We start from the raw sequence: 26198 nt of genomic DNA, 5'->3' as shown, positions 1-26198 counted from the left end.
GACGCTGAGCACGTGACCTCAACTTCTTTGGTGGACCATGGCGAGGCCTGTTCTGAGTGGAACCTGTCCTGTTATACCGCTGTATGGTCTTGGCCACCGTGCTGCAGATCAGTTTCAGGGTCTTGTCAATCTTCTTATAGCCGAGGCCATCTTTATGTAGAGCAACAATTCTTTTTTTTCAGATCCTCAGAGAGTTCTTTGCCATGAGGTGCCATGTTGAACTTCCAGTGACCAGTATGAGAGAGTGAGAGCGATAACACCAAATTTAACAGACCTTCTCCCCATTCACACCTGAGACCTTGTAACACTAACGAGTCACATGACACCAAGGAGGGAAAATGGCTAATTGGGCCCAATTTGGAGATTTTCACTTAGGGGTGTACTGACTTTTGTTACCAGTGGTTTAGACATTAATGTAATTAATATCCCACAATTGTCCAGCAATGTAGATTTTCGTTAATCATGAAGACCCCCCGACAGACTAAAGTCAAAATGAAAGATCCCTGGTTAGCTTCTGTTGGTAAACACACTGGCTAGTTATCCCAGATGACGTCCTTGAATAAACATAGTCATGATCATATTGGGCTGGGAATCTGGTTTTGTGCTTTGTTCAGGGAATCATGGACTTCCTCCTGGGCTTCCTAACCTTCTGGAAACCCAACTTTGCCCGGTTTGCTCATCACTACTTACAAACCTAGTGAAGAAAAATGACCAGGGCCAGTCTGACTAATGTATGTCAAACTCAAATGACCCAACCAGTGGGCCAAAGTTGTTGGAATAAATCTGCGATGGGTCCCATTACTGACTACTGAGGGACTCACCTAACTATTATAATGCAAAAAAAAAATCACATTTTACTACAGAGAAAGAGCCATCAAATATTTCCTGAAGTATTAGGTGACAAATGATGTAAGGAAGTATTGTTTGTATCAGTTAAAGAACCCCAAGGCCTTCTTCTATTTAATTCCTTAAACCAATGAGGGTCATGAATAAGCTATAGGGTTACACAAAGCCCAGAAATTTCTTTTTTATACTCTCAGTCTATGGACTTCTCTTTGAAGACAATTATCAAGTCTTGTAAATGTTCTCACTGTATCATGGATTTTCCAACATGGATTCACATTATGCATTCCCAACATGGATTTCCAACATGAATTCCCATTATGTATTTCCAACATGGACTCTCATCATGGATTCATAACATGGGTTCCCATCATGGATTTTCAACATGGATTTCCAACATGAATTCCCATAATGGATTTCCAACATGAATTCCCATTATGTATTTCCATGCATGGATTCCAACATGGATAACCAACATGGATTCTGAATATGGATTCCGAACATGGATTCCCAACATGGGTTCCCGTCATGGATTTCAATAATGGATTTCCAGCATGGATTCCAATATGGATAACCAACATGGATTCTGAATATGGATTCAGAACATGGATTTCCAACATGGATTCCCTGCATGAATTCCCAAAATGTATTACCAACATGGATTACCACCATGGATTCCCATTGTCTCACTGAAGTCTATAGCAAGTAGAGTCATCCAAAATATTTCTGGGTCTTTGTCCAGTCTTATGGAATAATTATATGAACTGTGATCACAAGGAGAGAACAATTAGAATTCCCTATGGCAGACACATCCAGATGAAGGTTTGTATCTCCCCAGCTGCTCTAGGTGACTCCTAAGGGATCTACAGGTTAATTATAATGAAATGGTTTGACATTCGTGTCATTTTCCTGTCCTCTGTGCGGCTCCCCAGAGGATCACACAAGCTTTATAATTACAGATGGTTTCCCATAATGTAGAATAGCTGTGACAGCCTGCATCCTCTGACCACCGTTACACTCCGAGGTGAGAAACTACCCCTCCCCTAGATTTCTACAGACTGAGATAATATCATGTAAATTTACACTGGAAGATAGAGCCTGGGGTCACTGTGTGCAAGGCCTTGAAAAGTGAAGTATACGGGCTTCCCTGTATACCCAAGGGCAGAATATAGGTAAATATACTGAGTTAAAGTGCTTGTAAAGGCAGAAGGTGCATTCTATGCATTAAGATAAAAAGCCTTCTGTGTGCAGCAGCCCCCCCTCACCCCCCTAATACTTACCTGAGCCCCATCTCTGTCCAGCGATGTCTACGAATGCCTTGGTCATCCGGGACTCGCCCTCCTGATTAGCTAAGACACGGCAGCGGCGCCATTGGCTCCCGCTGCTGTCAATTAAACTCGGTTAGCCAATCAGGTTAGAGAGGGGGTGGGGCCGGGCAGTGGCTCTGTGTCTGAATGGATACACGGAGCTCGGGTGCCCCCATAGCAAGTTGCTTGCAGTGGGGGGCACTCAACAGGAGGAAGGGGCCAGAAGAGCCAGCGAGGGACCCGAGAAAAGGAGGATCCAGGCTGCTTTGTGCAAAACCATTACACAGAGAGCAGGTCCAGTGCCTTGAAAAAGTATTCATATCCCTTGAAATTCCCCACATTTTGTTACAACCAAAAACATAAATGTCTTTTATTGGGATTTTATGTGATAGACCAACACAAAGTGTCACATAATTGTGAAGTGGAAGGAAAATGATAAATGATACAAATAAATATGTGAAAAGTGTGGGGGGAGGGACATTTGTATGGCGCCCCCCGGAGTCAATACTTTGTAGAACCCCCTTTCTCTACAAGTCTTTTTGGGGATGTCTCTACCAGCTTTGCACATCTAGAGAGGACATTTCTGCCCATTCTTCTTTGTAAAATATCTCAAGTTCTGTCAGATTGGATGGAGAGCGTCTGTGATCAGCAATTTCCAAGTCTTGCCACAGATTCTCAATGTGATTTAGGTCTGGACTGTGACTGGGCCATTCTAACACAAGAATATGCTTTGATCTAAACCATTCCATTGTAGCTCTGGCTGGATGTTTCGGGTCGTTGTCCTGCTGGAAGGTGAACCTCCGCCCCAGTCTCAAGTCTTTTGCAGACTCTCAGGTTTTTGTGCACATCGCTGGATCACAATGGCGCTCAGTTAAGTATTGGGGGACTGAGGGGGGCTGCTGCAGATAGAAGTTTTTTTTTTTTACCTTTATGCATAGAATGGATGAAATAAAAAAAAAAACCCTTGAGCTTTTAGAATAACTTTAAGATGTGAATCAAGCTGGTAGAGATACGTTCTTTTTCTCTACCACTAACACCTACTCAAAATGCTTTGGAGTCATGTGACTCAGGACGGGTAGGAATAGACCATGTCATTGACTGAGAAGATGCAGAAGAAGACATGTTCCTTCTGCAGGGGTGTGTTACTATAGTGGTATTAGTGTCTCCTTCCTGGAAGTGTTAATGCCACCTAAAGTAAATGTCAAGGCTTGTAATCCTCAAGGGGTGCCCCTAACGGTGATATCCTGAATAACCTCCCAGCCTATTGACCAGAAACAGAGGTGGGGAGAGGAGGAGGGCACTACAGCCAGAATCTCCCACCGGCAGATGGAAGTTAAACATTTAAGCCTTAGGGATAATCTACACACCAGTCTCAGGTTTGTGGCAGGAAAGCAAATCACTTGCAAGAAACCCACACCAATAGGGTGGCACGCAAACGCCATAGAGTCTATTTTCTTGAAGGCATTCATGGGGACAGGTCATCTTTTGATCATTTTTATCGGTATTAGTTCCAGCATTAAGTCAGATGAACTGAAATGATAGGTCGTATTTTAGGCCTGTAGTATCACTAACATAATTAGCACCTCTTTTTTTTCTGTGATTTTGTCTTCTGCAGAATAGTATTTTATCTCGGTCAAGAAAAGTGTTTCCTGATTTTGTCATACCGAGGAGTAACATTAGAAGAAGGCATCTTGAACCAGCACACAACAGAGTCATGACGTCTGGGGGTAATAATCTGAGCTCCTCTTATTTCATCCTGGTTGGAATTCCTGGGATGGAAAACATCCAGCTCTGGTTTTCATTGCCGGCCTTCTGCATATACCTGATAACCTTGTTGGCCAATATTAGTGTTCTGCTTACCATTAAAACAGAGGAGAGCCTCCACCAGCCCATGTACCTCTTCCTTTCCATGTTGTTGCTGACAGACCTTGTCCAGTCTAATGCCATCCTCCCTAAGATGCTCCTGCTCTTCTTGTTTAACCTCCAAGAGATCACCTTTGAAGGTTGCCTTCTTCAGATGTTCTTCATCCATTCCTTCTCTGTCATGTGCTCCTCTGTCCTCTTGGCTATGGCCTTTGATCGTTACGTGGCCATATGCCAACCTCTGAGATATTCTACCATCTTGACCAACCCATTGATCGCAAAAATTGGAGTTGCGGTGGCCATGAGAGGAACTGTTCTGGTGCTACCCCATCCTTTCCTGGTCAGGAGGTTGCCGTTTTGCAACAGCCACATGATTGAGCATACTTATTGTGATCACATGACTGTGGCTAAACTGGCCTGTGCAGACATCGGAGTTAATGTCGTATACGGGTTAGTAGCTGTTCTGCTTACAGCTGCAGATTTCATAGGTATTACAGTTTCTTATTCGATGATTGTAACTGCGGTCTTCAACCTCCCATCCCGAGAGGCCAGACACAAAGTCGGGAGTACATGCGTCAGCCATGTTTGTGTCATTCTTTTGGCTTACATCCCGGCACTTTTCTCCTCTGTCACTCAAAGGTTTGGGGGGAAGATAGCTCCTTCCACCCAAATTATCTTGTCCAACCTATACCTAATCATTCCTCCAATGCTGAACCCGATAATATATGGAATAAAAACCAAAGAGATCAAGAGAAATGTTTTAAAATTATACTGTGCACAGAGGTCCAGATGTCAGTGATTTTGGACAAATTTTGTTGGACATATTGAACCTGCACTGGAAAGAACAATCACATGCAGATAAATGTGGCAACCAATCACCTTTTATTGGCTGAACATCAAAACAATGAAAAGTATTTCTGATTAGTGCCTAATTGTCTAAGCAATTCAAAATTTGGGGGAATGCAGATCAGTGCCAACAACGTTGCTTCCTTGAGCTATACCTTATCATCAGACACAGTTATGTGGTTGACATGGCCATTGGCCTTACATGTTTACCATTCTGCATGGAGAACCTGTAAGTCAAGGGAAATATACCATTTAGGTTTGCTCTACAAGATGTTCAAGATCTGTAATTTGTACTATATGGAAGTCTCATATTATGGGATATATTGGGACACCTGCCTTTAAACGAACATGAACTTTAATGGCATACCAGTCTTAGTCCATAGGGTTCAATATTGAGTTGGCCCACTCTTTGCCTGACCTCACAAATGCTCTTCTGGAAGAATGATCAAACATTCCCATAGACACCCTCCTAAATATTGGGGACGGCCTTCCCAGAAGAGTTGAAGCTGTTATAGCTGCAAAGGGTGGGCCAACCCAATATTGAACCCTACAGACTAATGCCCCGTACACACGGTCGGATTTTGTTCGGACATTCCGACAACAAAATCCATGGATTTTTTCCGATGGATGTTGGCTCAAACTTGTCTTGCATACACACGGTCACACAAAGTTGTCGGAAAATCCGATCGTTCTGAACGCGGTGACGTAAAACACGTACGTCGGGACTATAAACGGGGCAGTGGCCAATAGCTTTCATCTCTTAATTTATTCTGAGCATGCGTGGCACTTTGTGCGTCGGATTTGTGTACACACGATCGGAATTTCCGACAACGGATTTTGTTGTCGGAAAATTTTATAGCCTGCTCCCAAACTTTGTGTGTCGGAAAATCCGATGGAAAATGTCCGATGGAGCCCACACACGGTCGGAATTTCCGACAACACGCTCCGATCGGACATTTTCCATCGGAAAATCCAACCGTGTGTACGGGGCATAAGACTGGGATGCCATTAAAGTTCATGTGCGTGTAACGGCAGGTGTCCCAATACTTTTGGCAATATAGTGTATTTATTGGTTGAACTGGATGGATTTGTGTCTTTTTTCAACCAGACTAACTATAACTCACTTTACTTTTCTGGGTGTACATACTCTTCAAAAACCTGTTATGCCGTGTACACACGACCGGACTTTTCGACAGCAAAGGTCCGATGGAACCAATCCGTCAGACAATTCAATCGTGTGTGGGCTTCATCTGACCTTTTCTGTCGAAAAATCTGACGGACTTTAGAAATAGAACATGTTTCAAATCTTTCCGACGGACTTGAGTCCTATCGAAAAAAATCCGCTCGTCTGTATGCTAGTCCGACGGACAAAAAGCGACGCAAGGGCAGCTATTGGCTACTGGCTAAGAACTTCCTTATTCTAGTCCGGTGTACGTCATCACGTTCGAATCAGTCGGACTTTGGTGTGATCGTATGTAGGCAAGTCCATTCCGTCAGAACTCCGTTGAAAAGTCCTTCGGAGTTCAGTCCATGGAAAAGTCTGGTGGCGTGTACACGGCATTAGAGTAACAGAAAAGTAGGAAGGTGGGATGTCTGTGAAGATTCCCATTTGTCCATGTTTAGGGATTACCTTCGGGTTCAGAAATGGAAATTTCACTTGTTCAGAGCTAGGTCCAAATCAGAACATTCAGGGACGTTCACCCCTCAATCTAAAGGTAAACATTTTGTACTACTGCTCCCAGATACTTCAGTGTCTCGGAATGGGTTTTAAGGCTGTACCCCATGCAAAAAAAAAAAAAAAACAAATGGTAAAAAAAAGTTTTCCCCACAAAATCTATACCTAACCCTCATCAGAGCAACCAGCCTGGTTGGCCGGGGAAGGTAAGAAGAAGCGTGCAGTCCAACCTCCTGAACCGTACCGGGCTATGTGCCCTCAACATTGAAAGGGTAACCTACCAGAGGGGACACCACTGGCAAAGCACATTTTTACAATATTGACAAGGGCCTGCGCCTGGCCTGGCGGTTGTGTGTGTGTGTGTGTGTGTGTGTGTGTGCAGATAGGGAATTATTGGAAGCCTCCTTTAAAAATAAGGATATTGGCCACCACTATGTAAAAGAGCAAAAAAAAAAAGGCAAAATGTAAATCTATTAACAGTCATGTGGCCCAGCGATGCAGATCTGTCACGCTTAACCCTAACGCAGGTGGTCAGACACTATAGTTGGCTACTGTGTTCTCCGCCTGTAGTAGCCCCCTTACCCTTAAGGCAAGCAGGCCTACTCGTTTGCCCCCAGGACTTATACACAATGCGATGGTGCCTTTACCACCACGCCAGGGCAGGCACGAACTGAGCAAAGCAAACAGGTACTGGCAGTTGGCAGACAGGCAGAGTGGTTCAATGACAGTCCAGGTAAAAGGTAGGCAGGTACTAGCATTCCAGTTCTTTACTGGTAGAACCCCTCGGTCATACGAGAACTTGGTAGACTCGTCCCCTCTTAACTCCCTTCCTTTTTGGACATACCGACAGATTCAACACTTTCTCTCAACTCAGGCAACAACAACGACCTGGACGAGACAATTAACACCTTTTGAAGAATTATGCACCCGAGCTCCCCCCGCAGAGACATCTAATCTCCTATATGTACAATGCACTTATAGATGACACTTCCTGGCACCTCAGACCCAGCACGCACAGCATGGGAATCTGATTTACAGATATCTCTTACGGAGGAGGATTGGACTCGCATCAACGAATACGTACACAAGGGATCCCTTAATGTTGCCATCCAGGAAAACGGCTATAAAATTCAAACACGCTGGTACAGGACCCCATCACGTTTACATAAATTCCCCCCAGCCATCCCAGATACATGCTGGCGATGTGGGAAAGCGAAGGGTACCATGCTCCACATCTGGTGGGATTGTGACCTCATACAACCATTCTGGAAAGAGGTACATGAACTTATTACATATGTCACAACATACTCTTTAGATTACTCTCCTGCTCAGTATCTCTTACACCATACCCATCTAACCAAAAATGAGTACTATAAATCTCTGGCCATGCACTTGGTGAACGCGGCGAGATTATGCATCCCGACACATTGGCGATCCACATGCTCTCCTACGATTGGAGAGTGGTTTCGGAAGGTCTCTAAAATAGAGGAGATGGAAGAGCTGGGTCATATCTCACAAGAACGAATCCAAAAATTCACGACTACATGGGCCTGTTGGTCGCACTTCAAATGTTCTCAACGCTATAGTACATATAGCTCCTAAACCATATGGCAGGGGACAGAGAGAGCCACACCGGGGAGGTGGCACCGCATGGGGGCGGTCATGTGGACTTCACCCCTCCATCCTACCTCTCCTCCCCACTCTAAACCTCCTGCCTCCTTTCGAAACCCCTATCCCCTTTTCCTCTCTTTTCCTTCCCACCATTCTAACGTTCATGCTCTTTATATTCTTACCTTCCTTTTCCCCTTTTTCTCCCTCTCTTCCTGACTCCTCTTTCCCCTCCTGGTTCTTTTCTTTTTTTTTTTTTTTTTTCTTTTCTCTTTCCCTTTTTTTGTTTCTTTCTCTAAATACCACCCCTACTCTTTTAATGGAACAAATTTGTTCCCTTCGTATTCTTTTAGGTCTACTTGAAACATTTTGCTAACTTGAAGATATGGAAACAAATCTCAATTTGCTGTAATGACAATTCCATACCTATGTTGTGTACCTGTAACCTTGAACTGTGTTACAAAAATACTACATGATACCCCTTCTATTGTATGTGTTTTTCTATGCATTTGTTAATAAAAATTATTATGGGAAAAAAAAAAGGTAGGTAGGTTCAGAGAATAGTCGTTATCTGATCCGAGGTCATAGAGGGAAATCCAATCTAGCAGAGCAGGGCAGACAAGCAGGCAGCTTGATCCCAAACTAACACAAGCATGAGACTACAGGCATGGCTGGCTTAAATCAGGTTTGGTCTCCACCCAGAGACTGGCCACATCAATCACCATGCAGGTGGACAGACAGACAAGGAGAATGCCACAGCCAAAACCAGGATGCTGGAATGAGGAGCAGGAACGCTAGATGCTCCTGACAAGATCATTTTCGGTTACGATAAACAACACCTACTGACCTTAGAAAGAAAAAAACATGATAACCGCCAACAAGTCCAATCCTGACAACTGCTCATACCAAATGACAGGTCCCAGCAGCTGACAGCTAAATGTTAACAAGGGGATGGGATGGTGGCTAACCAATTACACCCATGACCATATTTACCTAATGCCAACAGCCATAATTTGGTCAATGACATCAACCAACCTCCCAGCCCCTTTTGATTACAATTCAGCTGTAAGCCAAGATCTGTCTTTTCGGGTGAACAGTCATCTGGATGGGACATGCCGAGGGTTTTTTCGGCAGACCAGGTGGCATTGTTCAGCACGATTGACAATGAACAGTAATTGATGATGGATTTACATTGTGGGATATTTTTTGGGGTTTTGTTGTACTAAAGGATGAATAAGGTCAAATGCGTTTGGTTTTCATTGCAGATCTTCTCTGATGACCTTGTTGGCCAATATTAGTGTTCTGCTTATTATTAAAACAGAGGTGAGCCTCCACCGGCCAATGCGATTCTTCATTTTCATGTTGTTGTTCACAGACCTTATTCAAGTCCAATACTGTCCTCCCTGAGATGCTTTCTTGGTTCAGCCTCCAAGAGGTCTGCTTTGGGGATTGTCTGGTTCAGATGTTCTTCATCCATTCCTTCTCTGCCATGTGATCCTCTGCCCTCTAGAACAATGTAAATGCAAATTACAGGCCATATAGTCTCTCCAGATATTAATTGGTGTCATAAATATTAGTAGTGTAATCCTAAAATATATATATATTCAGTATAATCCTGATATAGTGCGATGGCAAGAAGGCAGATATAAAGTTGCCCACTATAAAAAGACCTTTCAAAGCAGGGAGGTGAGATATAAATAGTAGTCCTCTACGATCATCTGCATGACATTGAAAAATAATCACTTGACCAATGTCACCAGGCATTGGATTGATGTGCATGATAAGAATGTTTCATGTTTAACCATACAGGGGTCAGTAGTCCTACAGCTATAACTAAGTGCCACTAACGGTGCGAAACGCATCAGTTATCATCTGTACCTGTGCCTCTGTTGGTGTATAGACTAAGTTTTATCAATAAAGGCATTATATCGGAGTGTGGCTGTGCTACTTGATTTCTCTTGTTATCGTATTTGCTGGGCCAGCACCCTCCATCTCCTGAAACACAAGGGTGGTGTGAACACGGGGCTATCACCTGGAGCGGTCATCCTTTTGAACTCCGGGTTTCAGGTGATCCGAAACCCAGAAACGTGAATCAAATCCTGGACTGTCCGGGTGAATCCCAGACAGGTGGCAAACCCTACTGTGACTTCCTGATGTATGACAGCTGGTTCTCAGTGTGCACATGGAGTGTGCAGTGATACTGGCCCTGCAACCTCCTGGGATGAGTAACATGTCCCAGGAGGATGCGACCAGCGTGAGGGGGTCAAAACAAGCTATGTCTGGCAAGAGTTGAGGAAGAGGCAAGAGTTGAGCTGTTTAAAAAGGTAACAGCTCTCCAAAAAAACCCCACCTCAGATGTGTTCAGGGCAGTGGTGGGAAGGAGGATCAGTGATACTTTCACTTTTGAAGCAAGAAGAAATATTGCTGTCATATCAAAGATTGTAGCTAAGCACTTTTGGTAGGCTGCATTTTGAACAGGAGGGACAACAGTCAGCTTTTAGTAAAAACAAAAATCAACTTCAGAGTGTATTTACAACTTCAGAGTCTATTTACAGGATATTTTAGTGACTCCTTGCAGAGTATGTCAACACTTTTACAAGACTGCAGACTGTGTTTAATGATAAAAACCCAGTTGGAGTACACTATTTCAGAGAGACAATGGGCACACATGTACTTGATTAAGCAATAAACTGAAAAAGCAGTTAAGGAACATGATTTATCCTACAGAAAATACTTCCACAGGGGCAGATGTGGAAACATTAGGTGTGACGCCTTGACAGTGCTGGAGCACCATAAGACAACCCAGATTTCGAAGCTCAATGCAAAAATGACCCCGCAGAAACATTGCACAGATCTGGCGGCTGAGGAAACACGTGGTACCTTGAATGTGCTGGAACTTTGGACTAGGGCAAAAAAAGGCAGTATAAGGTTGCAGAATTACAGCAGTGATAGGAGATGGTTATGGTGGAAGGTCAGTATTGATAGAAGAAGCTGGAAATGGTGGCAGGATATGGAAACTGTGGCAGGCCAGCAATGGTGACCGGAGATGGCAATGCTGTATGGTATAATAGTGCTTTGGGGGCAAATTAAAAGAAAAAAATATTTTGTGAGCCAGTCAACTGTGTTGGGAAACAGTGCATTCTTTTTTCTGTCACAAAACCACCTGATAGAATTAAATTCCATATACAAAAACAAATAAAAATCATAGGGGTCTAAATTCATGTGGTATGCCAAATCACTAGAGGTTCTAGTGTAGCCCAAGTGGCCAGTGTAACCTCAACCAACGAAAGACTGGACATAGGTGCCTAGACCAAAATAGTCGCCACTAGGGATGAGCTTCGTGTTCGAGTCAAACCCATGTTCGACTCAAAAAATCGTCTGTTCGCCCGTTTGCCGAATTGCGAACAATATGGGCCATTCGCGCCAAATTCGTGTGGCTTGTCACGGCCCATAATTCACTGCGGCATCGCAGTGCATTGCTGGCTGATGATTGGCCAAGCATGCACTATGACCCGCATGCTTGGCCAATCACAGCGCCGTCTGAACAGAGAGCCGTAATTGGCTTTGGCCAATTATGGCTCAGGGAATTTAGTACATGCCCCACACTATATAAGGCTGCCTGCACGGCGGCCCTGTGTAGTGTGTGTTCCGGTGTGCTGAGAGATAGAGAGAGAGAGAGACAGTGTCATTTGATTAAAGTTAGATTAGGCAGGACAGTCAGTGAGTTAGCTGCACTTACAGTGTATTGTGTATATATATATATATATATATGCATCACAGGTGTTGTATATATATATATATATATATATATATATATATATATATATATACACACTGTATTCAGTTTAGCTAGATCTGTTCCTGTTATCTTGCTACTGACAGGCAGGCTTGTCTTGTTACAGTATTTACAGCTACCTGAAGAAAATTGCTGGTGTTCTTTTGATCCTATTAGTACCACAGTCAGGCAGCTAGACTATTTACAGTTAGTGTAGTGCGTCCTGCTCACAGTGTTCAGTTAAAGCTACAAGTTAGGGTAGTGCGTCCCCTGAACAGTGTTCAGTTAAAGCTATAAGGAGAGGCAGGCAGTCAAAAGCCAATAAAAGAGGGCAAGCAGGCTCTGTGTCTAGAGGCAACAGTGCTGATCGTGGAGACGGTGCATCCTCATCGGCACATGGCCGTGGGACACGCTTGTCCTTTTTTTCGGCAGCTGGCCGTGTTGAGCCACAACATGCGGAAGACTTGGTAGAGTGAATGACCAAGCTGTCCTCATCCTCCTTATCCTCTCTCACCCAGGCTCAGGGTACTTTGTCTGGCAAAGCAGCTGCCAATGCGGCCTCTTCCCTCGGCTCAATGTCATCAGTGACTCCTTCCCTAGCCCCACCATGTCCTCCTGAGGAGTCCCTCAAACTGTTTGACCAGAGTGTTGGGTACATGCTCCAGGAGGATGCCCAGCGTTTAGAAGGCTCTGATGATGATACTGAGCTAGATGAAGGCAGTAACGTGAGCACGGACAGAGGGGGTGCCCAAGAAGGACAGCAATGTGGCAGTCATGCTCCCCCTGCTGCAGCATACTGCCAGGTTTGCTCCAGTGATGAGGAGGGAGGGGAGGAGGAGGAGGAGGCACATCACCAACGAGGCAGGATGCCCTCCAGGGGCCAGCCTAAGGGCAGCACACTGACTGCATCACACCGCAAAGCTCTGCATGTGCAGGGCACTGCTGTCTCTGCGCGTTATTCCAAAAGTTCTTTGGTGTGCGCCTTTTTTGAGACGAGTGCATCAGATCGCACCGCTGCTATTTGCAACATATGTCTCAAGCGTATCTTGTGTGGCCAAAACATCTCCCGCTTGGGTACCACATGCTTGACCAGACATATGTTGACCTGCCATGCAGTTCGTTGGCAAGCGTATCTAAAAGACCCACACCAAAGAACAAAGAGGACCTCTCCTTGCTCCTCATCAGCTGAGATTTCCAACCCCACTATACCTTCAGTCCTCTCTGAGACCTGCACTGAGAGGAATGAAGGTGTAGAATTAGGTGTGTCACAGCCAAGTACTTGTGGGCAATCTGCTTTTGGTACACCGACGTCAGATTGTACCAGGCAAATTTCCCTGCCCCAGCTGCTGCACCGCCGAAAGAAGTTTGCTCCCAGCCATCCACATGCCCAGCGGTTGAATGCTAGCTTGGCAAAATTGCTAGCACTTCAACTGCTGCCTTTTCAGTTGGTAGACTCTGCCCCCTTCCGTGAGTTTGTGGAATGTGCGGTTCCTCAGTGGCAGGTACCCAAACGCCACTTTTTCTCACGGAAGGCGATTCCGGCTCTCTACCGGCATGTGGAAGGCAATGTCCATGCCTCGCTGGACAGGGCGGTCAGCGGTAAGGTGCATATTACCGCTGACTCATGGTCCAGCAGGCATGGACAGGGACGTTACCTAAGTTTCACTCATTGGGTGACTCTGCTGGCAGCTGGGAAGGATGCAGGACAAGGTGCAGTAGTGTTGGAGGTTGTTCCGCCACCACGCCTCCAAAATGCCACTACTAATGATTCTGACACACTTCTCTCCTCCACCCCCACCTCTTCTTCTTCCTCCATGGCCTCTTCCTGTGCTTTGTCCTCGGAACCAGCAGTGCTCTGTAGGCGTTCAAGGGGCTACGCAAGTATGCAGGCCAAAAGATGCCATGCGGTGCTTGAGCTGGTGTGCTTGGGGGACAGGAGCCACACTGGGGCAGAGGTTCTGTCAGCTCTGCAGGGTCAGGTTCAGAGGTGGTTGATGCCATGCCAACTTAAGGCAGGAATGGTGGTTTGCGACAATGACACCAACCTCCTCTCCGCCCTCTGACAGGGACAACTGACCCATGTGCCCTGTATGGCTCACGTCCTTAACTTGGTGGTGCAGCGGTTCTTGGGCAGGTACCTGGGCTTACAGGATGTCCTGAGGCAAGCCAGGAAAGTCTGTGTGCATTTCCGCAGGTCATATAATTCCAGTGCTCGGCTGGCAGACCTCCAAAAGGAGTTTAACCTGCCCAAGAACCGCCTAATCTGTGACATGCCCACCAGGTGGAACTCAACGTTGGCCATGCTACAGCAGCTGTACACGCAGCAGAGGGCCATCAATGAGCACCTGTGTGACTATGGCACCAGGACAGGGTCAGTGGAGCTTGTTTTTTTTCCCCCACGCCAGTGGGCCATGATCAGGGATGCATGCACTGTCCTGCCACCATTTGAGCCACGAGGATGGTGAGCAGTGACAGTGCATGCATCAGTGACACTGTCCCTCTTGTCAACCTGTTGGAGCACACGCTGCATGGAATAATGGACAGGGCACTTGAGGCAGAACAGAGAGAGGAAGAGGAGGACTTCATTACCTCTCAAGGCCCCATTTATCCAGACAGTGTTCCTGCGTGCCCGCCGATCACACAGGAAGAGGAGGAGGAAGAGGATTGTGTCAGTATGGAGGTGGAGCCGGGCACTCAGCATCTGCAGCAGTCTTTAAGGGATCAGTCCCAAGAAACCCATGGACTTGTACGTGGCTGGGAGGAGGTGGCTGCGGATCATGTCGTCTTTAGTGACCCAGAGGACTCTGGACCGAATGCCTCAGCAAAACTACACTGCATGACCTCCCTGATCCTGCAAAGCCTGCGTAAGGATCCTCGTATTCGTGGTATAAAGGAGAAGGACCAATACTGGCTGGCAACCCTCCTTGATCCACGTTACAAGGGTAAGGTTGCGGACCTTATCTTGCCATCGCAGAGGGAGCAGAGGATGAAACATCTTTGGGAGGCCTTGCAGAAAGGTCTGTACAACGCGTTCCCAGAGACTGGGAGGTTACAAACTCCTGTTTCTGGACAACGTGTTGCTGAGGCTTTGGTCAGTCAAAGAAGGAGCGGTGGAAAAGGTGGCCATCTGACCGATGCTTTCATACAATTTTTTAGTCCGCAGCACCAAGGTCTGATCGGTTCCAGCAACCATCGCCAGCGTCTGTTTTACATGGTGCAGGAATACCTAGGGGCAAGATCTGACTTGGACACCTTTCCCACAGAAAATCCTCTGGGTTGCTGGGTCTTGAGGATGGATCACTGGCCAGAGCTTGCACAGTATGCAATTGAGCTACTGGCCTGTCCTGCGTCCAGCGTTCTTTCGGAACGCACATTCAGTGCTGATGGAGGCTTTGTAACCGATCACAGGGTGCGTCTGTCCACTGACTCGGTCGATCGACTGACCTTCATAAAAATGAATCAGTCTTGGTTTACCACCAGCTACCAAGCACCTGATGCTGATGTAACCAAATATTTTTTTTTGAAATGTCAGATCCCTTCAAAGACTGCCTATGCTGATGCTGAGTGACTATCCTGTTATGCTGAGTAATTATCCTCTTCCTCCTCAATGATCATGATGATAGCTTGTAAGAACATTTTTGGTTCTGGGCGCCGCCACCAGTGCCTAAGGCCCAATTTTTCTGCCCCTGTTTAACAGGGGCGTGTAATTACAATTTTTGATGTAATACTTTGCAGCAGGGCTCGTTCCTGCACTCCAACTAGAGTGTCTGTGAGGGGTTGCAGTGTTGTGGCACCAGCACCAGTGCCTAAGGCCCAATTTTTCAGCCCCTACTCAACAGGGGCATGTAATTACAATTCTTGATCTAATATTTCACAGCAGGGCCCTGTGAGGGCTTACAGTGTTGTGGCCACAACAACACCTAAGGCCCAAATTTCTGCTGAGTATATAGGGCAGGACCCTACTTTCAAACATCCAACTTACAAACGACTCCTACTTGCAAACTGAAGGAGACAACAGGAAGTGAGATGAAATCTACCCCTAGGAAGGGAAATTCTCTCCTGTAAGAGTTAATATGGGAAACACATTTCTCCTTTCCACTGATGCTTTATCACCAATCCTGGTTTCAATAAAAACCCCAAATTTTCTAAAAACATTTGTCATTGTGACAGAAAGTGAGGTGAAATCTTCTGAAGAGGAGCACAGACAGCAAAACAAATGTCACAGGGGTGATAACCCTTCCCTAGGTTTTCCAAAAAGCTTAAAAAAGATTTTTTGGCTGGAGCTAAACACGTTAAAAATGTACCAGTTCAAAATTACAAACAGATTCTACTTAACAACAAACCTACAGTCCCTGTCTTGTTTGCACCGCCTGTATACTGCTGTTCAGAGTATATAGGGCCTGGGGGCCCCACACCTTTCCTTATTTTAATTTGGGTGCGGGGTTCCCCTTAATATCCATACAAGACCCAAAGTGCCTGGTAATGGACTGGGGGGTACCCATGCCGTTTGTCTCACAGATTTTCATCCATATTGCCAGGACCCGACATTACATTAAACCCGCAAGCAGTTTTAAATGAGATTTTTTCCTTTAAAAATGACATTTGGTGCAGGGACTGTTCTAAACATGGGAAACACGCGTCACTTTACAGGCATACTATAGACACCCCCCAGGTACGATATTTAAAGGAATATTTCACTTTTTTTTTTTTTACTTTAAGCATCATTAAAATCACTGCTCCCGAAAAAACATCCGTTTTTAAAACTTTTTTTTTTGCATTGATACATGTCTGGGGCAGGACCCGGGTCCCCAAACACTTTTGAGAACTTTTATTGCACATTACTCCAAGTTCTGTCCACTTTGGTTTATTATTACTATTCCTTCTGCAATAGTATTATGGCTGTGACTCTTTTTCATTACACTGTACAGTATGTGTTAGGTACTTGTTTGTAGGGCGGTGTGTTTGGTGAAGCAACCCTGTACCTTGTTGTAGATTTCATTTAGATTTTGCATGTTATCTAGCTATGGGTTGCTACTTTTACACATAGTGACCACAGTAATGATCAGTCTGTGTCTTGGGACAACATTGTCTTTTAATGTGGAGAAATGGTGAGGGATATTGTTTAGTATTTGTGTGATATTTTTGTACTTTATGGATTTTGTAAGCCAATGAAGGTAATTTGTTACAATAATCCTTCTGTTTATTTAATTTGTGGCACCACGGGCTCCAGCCATGTGCCCCATCCTGCATCCTTCCTTGATGTCAGCAGATTTTCCCAGTGTGCTTATTAAAGATATAGAACATACTTGCTCGTGTGGATCCTGCTGCTAAATGCGTGGTCCAGCAACATGGGTCCATTAACTTCCACATGTTGGTGGAGAGCAGGGGCAGCTTTGTGGAGGAAAAAATGGTGGTTGGACATCTGTCCATGTGGTGCAGAACTGGCCCAAAAGTAGTAGAAGAGGACAGACTCCAACATCTGGAGCAACAGCAGCTGTAATGCCAACACATTTGCCAAGCTGGCCTTGGGCAATGTGGGCAGTTGGGTAAATATTCTTTCTTCTGCTCCACCATCTGGGGAATATACACTATCCTGGACAAAGATGTGCAGGAGATATGCTTGGCAACGCTCTTCCTCACTTCAAATGCTGTAAGGTAGGCCTATTAAACCCTTATCAGACTTCCATCCCTACTGCTTGAGGCCACAGAGGTTGCGGTGGAAGCAGATGGAGTTTCATATAGAGTCGGAGGAGAAGGAGAGGGAGGAGTGAGAAGGAGGAAGACTGGGGGCCTTTTGTTGTCAAACCAATATTCATTTGCTGCTACTACTGAGCTTCGTGGTGAACAGTCATATGTCTCCTTAAGCATTTGTTACCCAAATACTGGAAGATTTACCATTCTTGATACACGGCAAGCAGATAACTCAAACCAGTATGAGACTGGTAAGCTATGTGGAGAAGACCTAGGTTTTCTGAAGGTCTGCATGAGTGGAGTGGTGCCATCTATTGTTCCCTTCCTATATGTTCCCGGAATTTCTTCAAACATCAGACACAATTAATTCCTGAGAATTCTTCTACATAAAAGGAGACGTATGATGAAAAAAAAATAACCCTACATACTTTACCTCCATCGGTGTGATGCTTGCAGCTGACCCATGTTAGCTCTAAGACTGAGAACTGAGCGATCACATGACCTCTGATCACACAGTTCCTGGTCTGTTCCTTCAGTGCTCAATGAAGTGCCGGGTTGTGGAGGGGGCAGGTGCATCTGGCTCTGACTCTCAGCCACACACTAAGAGGTGGAGTCAGCTGTCAATCAGGCAGCCAGGTAGATCTGGCCATACTTCTCTTTTAGGTTCCCCCTATGTTGTGCACACCCTTGCTTCTGTTACCCCATTGCAAAACAGAAATGGGACTGTTTAATTATGAAGGATTTATATAGCTCACATATACCACAGTGCTGCACAAAAAACACGTCTCGAACATGTCTCACAGTATAATAAATTACCATTTGCTCTGACGGCAGAGCTTGCACTCTAACATCTCTCCACCGTCACACGTACTTGGAGTAAATTTTAGGTGAACCCATCAGACCTCTTCAAATATTTGTTTATTTTGTGAATCTGAAGAATTCAGGATGAAAATACATCAGCTCTACATATTCAGTCACTTTACATGAAGACTTTGATATGTAGATAAAGATTTCCGGACTTGCTCCCGGATCAGTTTGGTCTTCACACCATAAATAATTGGATTTAGCATGGGAGGAACGAGAGTGTACGTATCGGCTAGAATTATGTGAACATAAGGTGGAATCCTTTGACCTCCATACCGGTGGGTAGGGATGAGCTTCGAGTTCGAGTTGAACTCATGTTCGACTCGAACATTAGCTGTTCGCAAGTTCGCCGAACACCGAACAATTTGGGGTGTTCGCGTCAAATTCGAATGCCGCGGAACACCCTTTAAAAGTCTATGGGAGAAATCAAAAGTGCTAATTTTAAAGGCTTATATGCAAGTTATTGTCATAAAAAGTGTTTGGGGACCCGGGTCCTGCCCCAGGGGACATGGATCAATGCAAAAAAAAGTTTTAAAAACGGACGTTTTTTCAGGAGCAGTGATTTTAATAATGCTTAAAGTCAAACAATAAAAGTGTAATATCCCTTTAAATTTCGTACCTGGGGGGTGTCTATAGTATGCCTGTAAAGGGGCGCATGTTTCCCGTGTTTAGAACAGTCTGACAGCAAAATGACATTTGGAAGGAAAAAACACATTTAAAACTACCCGCGGCTATTGCATTGCCGACAATACACATAGAAGTTCATTGATAAAAACGGCATGGGAATTCCCCCCAGGGAAACCCCGAACCAAAATTAAAAAAAAAAAAAATGACGTGGGGGGGTCCCCCTAAATTCCATACCAGGCCCTTCAGGTCTGGTATGGATTTTAAGGGGAACCCCGCGCCAAAAAAAAAAAAAAAAAAACGGCGTGGGGTTCCCCCAAAAATCCATACCAGACCCTTATCCGAGCACGCAACCTGGCAGGCCGCAGGAAAAGAGGGGGGGACAAGAGTGCGGCCCCCCCCCCCCCTCCTGAACCGTACCAGGCCACATGCCCTCAACATTGGGAGGGTGCTTTGGGGTAGCCCCCCAAAACACCTTGTCCCCATGTTGATGAGGACAAGGGCCTCATCCCCACAACCGTGGCCGGTGGTTGTGGGGGTCTGCGGGCGGGGGGCTTATCGGAATCTGGAAGCCCCCTTTAACAAGGGGACCCCCAGATCCCGGCCCCCCCCCTGTGTGAAATGGTAAGGGGGTACTTACCCCTACCATTTCACTAAAAAACTGTCAAAATAGTTAAAAATGACAAGAGACAGTTTTTGACAATTCCTTTATTTAAATGCTTCTTCTATCTTCCTTCATCTTCTTCTTCTTCTGGTTCTTCTGGCTCTTCTGGTTCTTCCTCCGGCGTTCTCGTCCAGCATCTTCTCCGCGGCGTCTTCTATCTTCTTCTCCTCGGGCCGCTCCGCACCCATGGCATGAGGGGAGGCTCCCGCTCTTCTCTTCATCTTCTTCTTCATCCTCTTCTCTTCTTCATCTTCTTCATCTTCATCTTCTCTTCTTTTCTTCTGCGGGCCGCTCCGCATCCATGCATGAAGGGAGGCTCCCGCTGTGTGACGGCGTCTCCTCGTCTGATGGTTCTTAAATAACGGGGGGCGGGGCCACCCGGTGACCCCGCCCCCCTCTGACGCACGGGACATGACGGGACTTCCCTGTGGCATTCCCCGTGACGTCACAGGGAAGTCCCGCAAGTCACCGTGCGTCAGAGGGGGGCGGGGTCACCGGGTGGCCCCGCCCCCCGTTATTTAAGAACCGTCAGACGAGGAGACGCCGTCACACAGCGGGAGCCTCCCTTCATGCATGGATGCGGAGCGGCCCGGAGAAGAAAAGAAGAGAAGATGAAGATGAAGAAGATGAAGAAGATGAAGAAGAGAAGAGGATGAAGAAGAAGATGAAGAGAAGAGCGGGAGCCTCCCCTCATGCCATGGGTGCGGAGCGGCCCGAGGAGAAGAAGATAGAAGACGCCGCGGAGAAGATGCTGGACGAGAACGCCGGAGGAAGAACCAGAAGAGCCAGAAGAACCAGAAGAAGAAGAAGATAAAGGAAGATAGAAGAAGCATTTAAATAAAGGAATTGTCAAAAACTGTCTCTTGTCATTTTTAACTATTTTGACAGTTTTTTAGTGAAATGGTAGGGGTAAGTACCCCCTTACCATTTCACACAGGGGGTGGCCGGGATCTGGGGGTCCCCTTGTTAAAGGGGGCTTCCAGATTCCGATAAGCCCCCCGCCCGCAGACCCCCACAACCACCGGCCACGGTTGTGGGGATGAGGCCCTTGTCCTCATCAACATGGGGACAAGGTGTTTTGGGGGGCTACCCCAAAGCACCCTCCCAATGTTGAGGGCATGTGGCCTGGTACGGTTCAGGAGGGGGGGGGCCGCACTCTCGTCCCCCCCTCTTTTCCTGCGGCCTGCCAGGTTGCATGCTCGGATAAGGGTCTGGTATGGATTTTTGGGGGAACCCCACGCCGTTTTTTTTTTTTTTTTGGCGCGGGGTTCCCCTTAAAATCCATACCAGACCTGAAGGGTCTGGTATGGAATTTAGGGGGAACCCCAAGTCATTTTTTTTTTTAAATTTTGGCCGGGGTTCCCCTTAATATCCATACCAGACCTGAAGGGCCTGGTATGGAATTTAGGCGGACCCCCCCACGTCATTTTTTTTTTTTTTAATTTTGGTTCGGGGTTCTCCTGTGGGGAATTCCCATGCCGTTTTTATCAATGAACTTCTATGTGTATTGTCGGCAATGCAATAGCCGCGGGTAGTTTTAAATGTGTTTTTTCCTTCCAAATGTCATTTTGCTGTCAGACTGTTCTAAACACAGGAAACATGCGCCCCTTTACAGGCATACTATAGACACCCCCCAGGTACGAAATTTAAAGGGATATTACACTTTTATTGATTGACTTTAAGTATTATTAAAATCACTGCTCCTGAAAAAACGGCCGTTTTTAAAACTTTTTTTTGCATTGATCCATGTCCCCTGGGGCAGGACCCGGGTCCCCAAACACTTTTTATGACAATAACTTGCATATAAGCCTTTAAAATTAGCACTTTTGATTATTCATGTTCGTGTCCCATAGACTTTAACGGTGTTCGCTTGTTCAAGCGAACTTTTTTCCTGTTCGCATGTTCTGGTGCGAACCGAACAGGGGGGTGTTCGGCTCATCCCTACCGGTGGGACAGGAAAGTGAAGATGGCCAAACCATAAAAACTTAGAAAGATGCACATATGAGGTATGCAGGTGTTAAAGGTCTTCAGTCGGGCGTCTTTGGATGGAAGACTGAAGACGGCGTGGAAGATGGCGCAGTAGGATACCAGGATAAACAGCAGGTCTGTTCCTGAGATTGTGAATGCCAAAGCTAACCCCAAAGCACTGTTTATTCTGATGTCGGCAGCAGCGAGATTCACAATCGCCATGTGCTCACAGTATGAATGGGGCACAATGTTGGTTCTAAATTCTGGAAATCTCTGTATCAAAATTATGCAGGGAGAAAACAAAGTGACCGCTCTGAGCAGTAAGAAGATGAACAGTATAACGATGATGGAATTGGTCATTATGGACCCATAGCTGAGCGGTTGGCAGATAGCAATATAACGGTCAAAGGACATACCAAGTAAAAGTCCTGACTCCAAGCTGGTGAAGGAATGGAGGAAGAACATCTGGAGGAGACATGACTCAAAACGAATGTGCCTCTGCTGGAACCAGCAGACAGACAGCATTTTTGGGGCAATGCTTGTAGACAAAAGGGCATCACTGGAGGCCAACAGAGAAAGAAAAATAAACATAGGCTTGTGGAGGCCAGAACACACTGAGATGGCAGTCAGGAGCATGATATTTCCCAACAATGCCAGAACATAACATAAGCAAACAACGAGACCTACCCAGTTATAACGTGAACGTGCCATTGACTTTGATGTCGTTCATTTCACCATTGATCATCTTCTACACCCAATTCCACAGTTCTCTGTGGAGGATTAATATACTATAAGGTCACCTAAGTTACCTAATGGGATAGAAGACATATAATTATGATTGATAAATAAAAAAAAACAAAATTTTTTTTTACCTGACTAGGAACACGTTATATTAGACAATAGACACAATAAGCATGCTGTATTGGATGCGGTCATATACTGTATATATGATCAGGGTGGTTTTCCTAGTCTATGAATCCATTTGTGAACAAGCTGAGCTTGGACATCCAGGGTTACACCCAGATGTGCCAATATTTCTACTATATTCGTGAGGATAGCCCCTTGGATCTGCAGGTTCCATGTCATAGTAGGCCTTTTGGGTTTTTCCAGATAATAATTTGACCAACATTCTGGGTTACTATTCTTTAGCCAACGTTCTCTTTCGACGGTTGTTAAGAAGTGGTCAAAAAAACCTCAGGGTCATCCACCTTAACAATAGGCTACTTACTCAGAAAGCCAACAGGGTTGATATACTAAAACTGGAGAGTGTAAAATCGGGTGCAGCTCTGCATAGAAACCAATCAGCTTCCAGGTTTTATTGTCAAAGCGTGATTGAAAAAGCTGAAGTTAGAAGCTGATTGGCTACCGTTCACAGCTGCACCAGATTTTGCACCGAATGTATTGCTCCAACCATACACATTATAGGCTAGATGTCTCTGTAGAAGCTGCTGCATTGTAACCTGAATTTGTCAATGAAATCTTGGCTCTGCTGCAACAACAATTCCCCCCCGTGGGGCCCTTGGCTTATTTCTGGGCCCCCTGTTGTGCTGCTAGGCTCTGTTGCACCTGCTTCTACACCCTCTGCCAATTATTATTGTGTGGCTGATGGGAATGGCTGATAGCTGGCGCGTTTTGGGGGAGTACCCTTTTCCTCAGAGCCTAAGTGAGCAATAGGATCTGAGGAAAGGGGTATTCCCTGAAACGCGTCAACCATCAGCCTATCGGTTTGATCCTTGCGACATTAGGTCCTGGCGTGTCGATCTTCAGAACAGCGTACCTGCTCCTTTGTCAAAGCTTTTTATGAATGCTTGCTTGTGAGTATACATCTTGCTGTTTTTATGCTTTAATAAGGCTTTACCAGTGGTTATGCACAAGGTCGGTTCACCCTCCTTCTTTTCTTGTTTCCCTTTAGTCCATGAATACCCATTGTTCTGAGGAGGGCTGCAAGACGGCAGGCATTACTTCGTAAAGTTGGTCACACCACATACTAAGTCACTGGACACCTGAGCGCAGGAGGAAATTTCTCTGTGCACCAACGTCAGCCACTGAAGGTATTAATGACGCTTTGCGCATGCGCAGTGAGCACAGCTGATTTCACGTCACAGGAAGTGACGCGGGTTGCACATTCTGGCAGGTTGCTCATTTTGGCAGAACACCGGCCCCAATAACACAGATGTGCATTGCCCTCAAAATGAGTGAAATGTTTGACTCTTAAGATATGTTGGTTATCGGTGAAGCACATATACAATATACAATTTACACAGAACTATATACAGTATATACAATGTACAGGAGCAGGAGACAGAAAAATACAAAAATCCAAACAAGAAAATAAAACCTTACCACTCGGTGTCTTATCAACGTACATGATCCCCAACACAAATGGAGCAATCTACTGCTGATCCAGGCCCCTAATTCCCTGCATGTAAAGTTACCACCAAACCAGAAGTCCCACCAAACAGTAGCTGTCCTTCACCACTCAGGTCTTTGTCCTTCACCACTCAGGTCTTTGTCTGTCACCACTCAGGTCTTTGTCTGTCACCACTCAGGTCTTTGTCTGTCACCACTCAGGTCTTTGTCTGTCACCACTCATGTATTTGTCCTTCACCACTCAGGTCTTTGCCCTTCACCACTCAGGTCTTTGCCCTTCACCACTCAGGTCTTTGTCTGTCACCACTCATGTATTTGTCCTTCACCACTCAGGTCTTTGTCCTTCACCACTCAGGTCTTTGTCCTACACCACTCAGGTCTTTGTCCTTTACCACTTAGGTCTTTGTCTGTCACCACTCAGGTCTTTGTCTGTCACCACTCAGGTCTTTGTCCTTCACCACTAAGGTCTTTGTCCCTCACCACTCAGGTCTTTGTCTTTCACCACTCAGGTGTTTGTCCTTCAGCACTAAGGTCTTTGTCCTTCACCACTCAGGTCTTTGTCTTTCACCACTAAGGTCTTTGTCCTTCACCACTCAGGTCTTTGTCCTTCACCACTCAGGTCTTTGTCCTTCACCACTCAGGTCTTTGTCCCTCACCACTCAGGTCTTTGTCCTTCACCACTCAGGTCTTTGTCTTTCACCACTCAGGTCTTTGTCTGTCACCACTCAGGTCTTTGTCTGTCACCACTCATGTATTTGTCCTTCACCACTCAGGTCTTTGTCCTTCACCACTCATGTATTTGTCCTTCACCACTCATGTATTTGTCCTTCACCACTCAGGTCTTTGTCCTTCACCACTCATGTATTTGTCCTTCACCACTCAGGTCTTTGTCCTTCACCACTCATGTATTTGTCCTTCACCACTCAGGTCTTTGTCTGTCACCACTCAGGTCTTTGTCCTTCACCACTCAGGTCTTTGTCCTTCACCACTCAGGTCTTTGTCCTTCACCACTCAGGTCTTTGTCCTTCACCACTCAGGTCTTTGTCTGTCACCACTCAGGTCTTTGTCTGTCACCACTCATGTATTTGTCCTTCACCACTCAGGTCTTTGTCTGTCACCACTCAGGTCTTTGTCTGTCACCACTCATGTATTTGTCCTTCACCACTCAGATCTTTGTCCTTCACCACTCAGGTCTTTGTCCTTCACCACTCATGTATTTGTCCTTCACCACTCATGTATTTGTCCTTCACCACTCAGGTCTTTGTCTGTCACCACTCATGTATTTGTCCTTCAACACTCAGGTCTTTGTCCTTCACCACTCAGGTCTTTGTCCTTCACCACTCAGGACTTTGTCCGTCACCACTCAGGTCTTTGTCCTTCACCACTCAGGTCTTTGTCCTTCACCACTCAGGTCTTTGTCTGTCACCACTCATGTATTTGTCCTTCACCACTCAGGTCTTTGTCCTTCACCACTCAGGTCTTTGTCCTTCACCACTCAGGTCTTTGTCCTTCACCACTCAGGTCTTTGTCCTTCACCACTCAGGTCTTTGTGTGTCACCACTCAGGTCTTTGTCCTTCACCACTCAGGTCTTTGTCCTTCACCACTCAGGTCTTTGTCCTTCACCACTCAGGTCTTTGTCCTTCACCACTCAGGTCTTTGTCTGTCACCACTCAGGTCTTTGTCTGTCACCACTCAGGTCTTTGTCTGTCACCACTCAGGTCTTTGTACTTCACCACTCAGGTCTTTGTCCTTCACCACTCAGGTCTTTGTCCTTCACCACTCAGGTCTTTGTCCTTCACCACTCAGGTCTTTGTCTTTCACCACTCAGGTCTTTGTCACCACTCAGGTATTTCAGTGCTCCCCAGTCTGACATACACAGAATCTGGATCCAGGGCTGAGCACAACCCCTGAGCATGCTGGGAGTTTATATTAAAGCGGGGGTCCACCTATCTATCGTTTTTTTTTTTTTTTTTTGAGTTCATTCGCAAACTTTTCTTCTCAGCATCACATACTCACATATTGTGTGTAATATGTCCGCCTGTGTCAGATTTCGTCGGAAAGAATAACTTATATTATTCACTGCAGGCGGTTTCCATCTT

At 45.7% G+C, this 26198-nt stretch overlaps 2 protein-coding genes across 2 annotated transcripts; one reads left to right on the top strand and one right to left on the bottom strand.

Annotated features, from left to right (window-relative positions):
* Positions 1-3864: 3864 nt before the first annotated feature.
* Positions 3865-4812, top strand: LOC141129576 (olfactory receptor 52E2-like). The gene has a single exon (XM_073617674.1). The coding sequence runs from the start codon at positions 3865-3867 to the stop codon at positions 4810-4812; it is 948 nt and encodes a 315-aa protein (XP_073473775.1).
* A 13770-nt stretch (positions 4813-18582) lies between these two features.
* Positions 18583-22439, bottom strand: LOC141126386 (olfactory receptor 52A1-like). The gene is made up of 2 exons (XM_073612334.1): positions 21713-22439; positions 18583-18755 (listed from the first exon to the last, which is right to left on the bottom strand). The coding sequence occupies exons 1-2, from the start codon at positions 22437-22439 to the stop codon at positions 18583-18585; spliced, it is 900 nt and encodes a 299-aa protein (XP_073468435.1).
* Between the last annotated feature and the right edge of the window lie 3759 nt (positions 22440-26198).

Source organism: Aquarana catesbeiana, linkage group LG02 (genome assembly GCF_042186555.1).
Source record: "Aquarana catesbeiana isolate 2022-GZ linkage group LG02, ASM4218655v1, whole genome shotgun sequence".
In the NCBI taxonomy this organism is placed as follows: Eukaryota; Metazoa; Chordata; class Amphibia; order Anura; family Ranidae; genus Aquarana; species Aquarana catesbeiana.
The sequence above is the reverse complement of the archived record's forward strand: the minus strand, read 5'-3'. Positions and strand labels throughout refer to the sequence as shown.

Excerpts from the sequence above, each read along its gene's own strand:
- LOC141129576 (XM_073617674.1), top strand. The coding sequence starts at position 3,865 with ATGACGTCTGGGGGTAATAATCTGAGCTCCTCTTATTTCATCCTGGTT.
- LOC141126386 (XM_073612334.1), bottom strand. The coding sequence starts at position 22,439 with ATGGCACGTTCACGTTATAACTGGGTAGGTCTCGTTGTTTGCTTATGT. Across the intron at positions 18,756-21,712 it reads GGCCATCTTCACTTTCCTGT|CCCACCGGTATGGAGGTCAA; the intron begins CCCACCGGTAGG and ends AGCTCATCCCTA.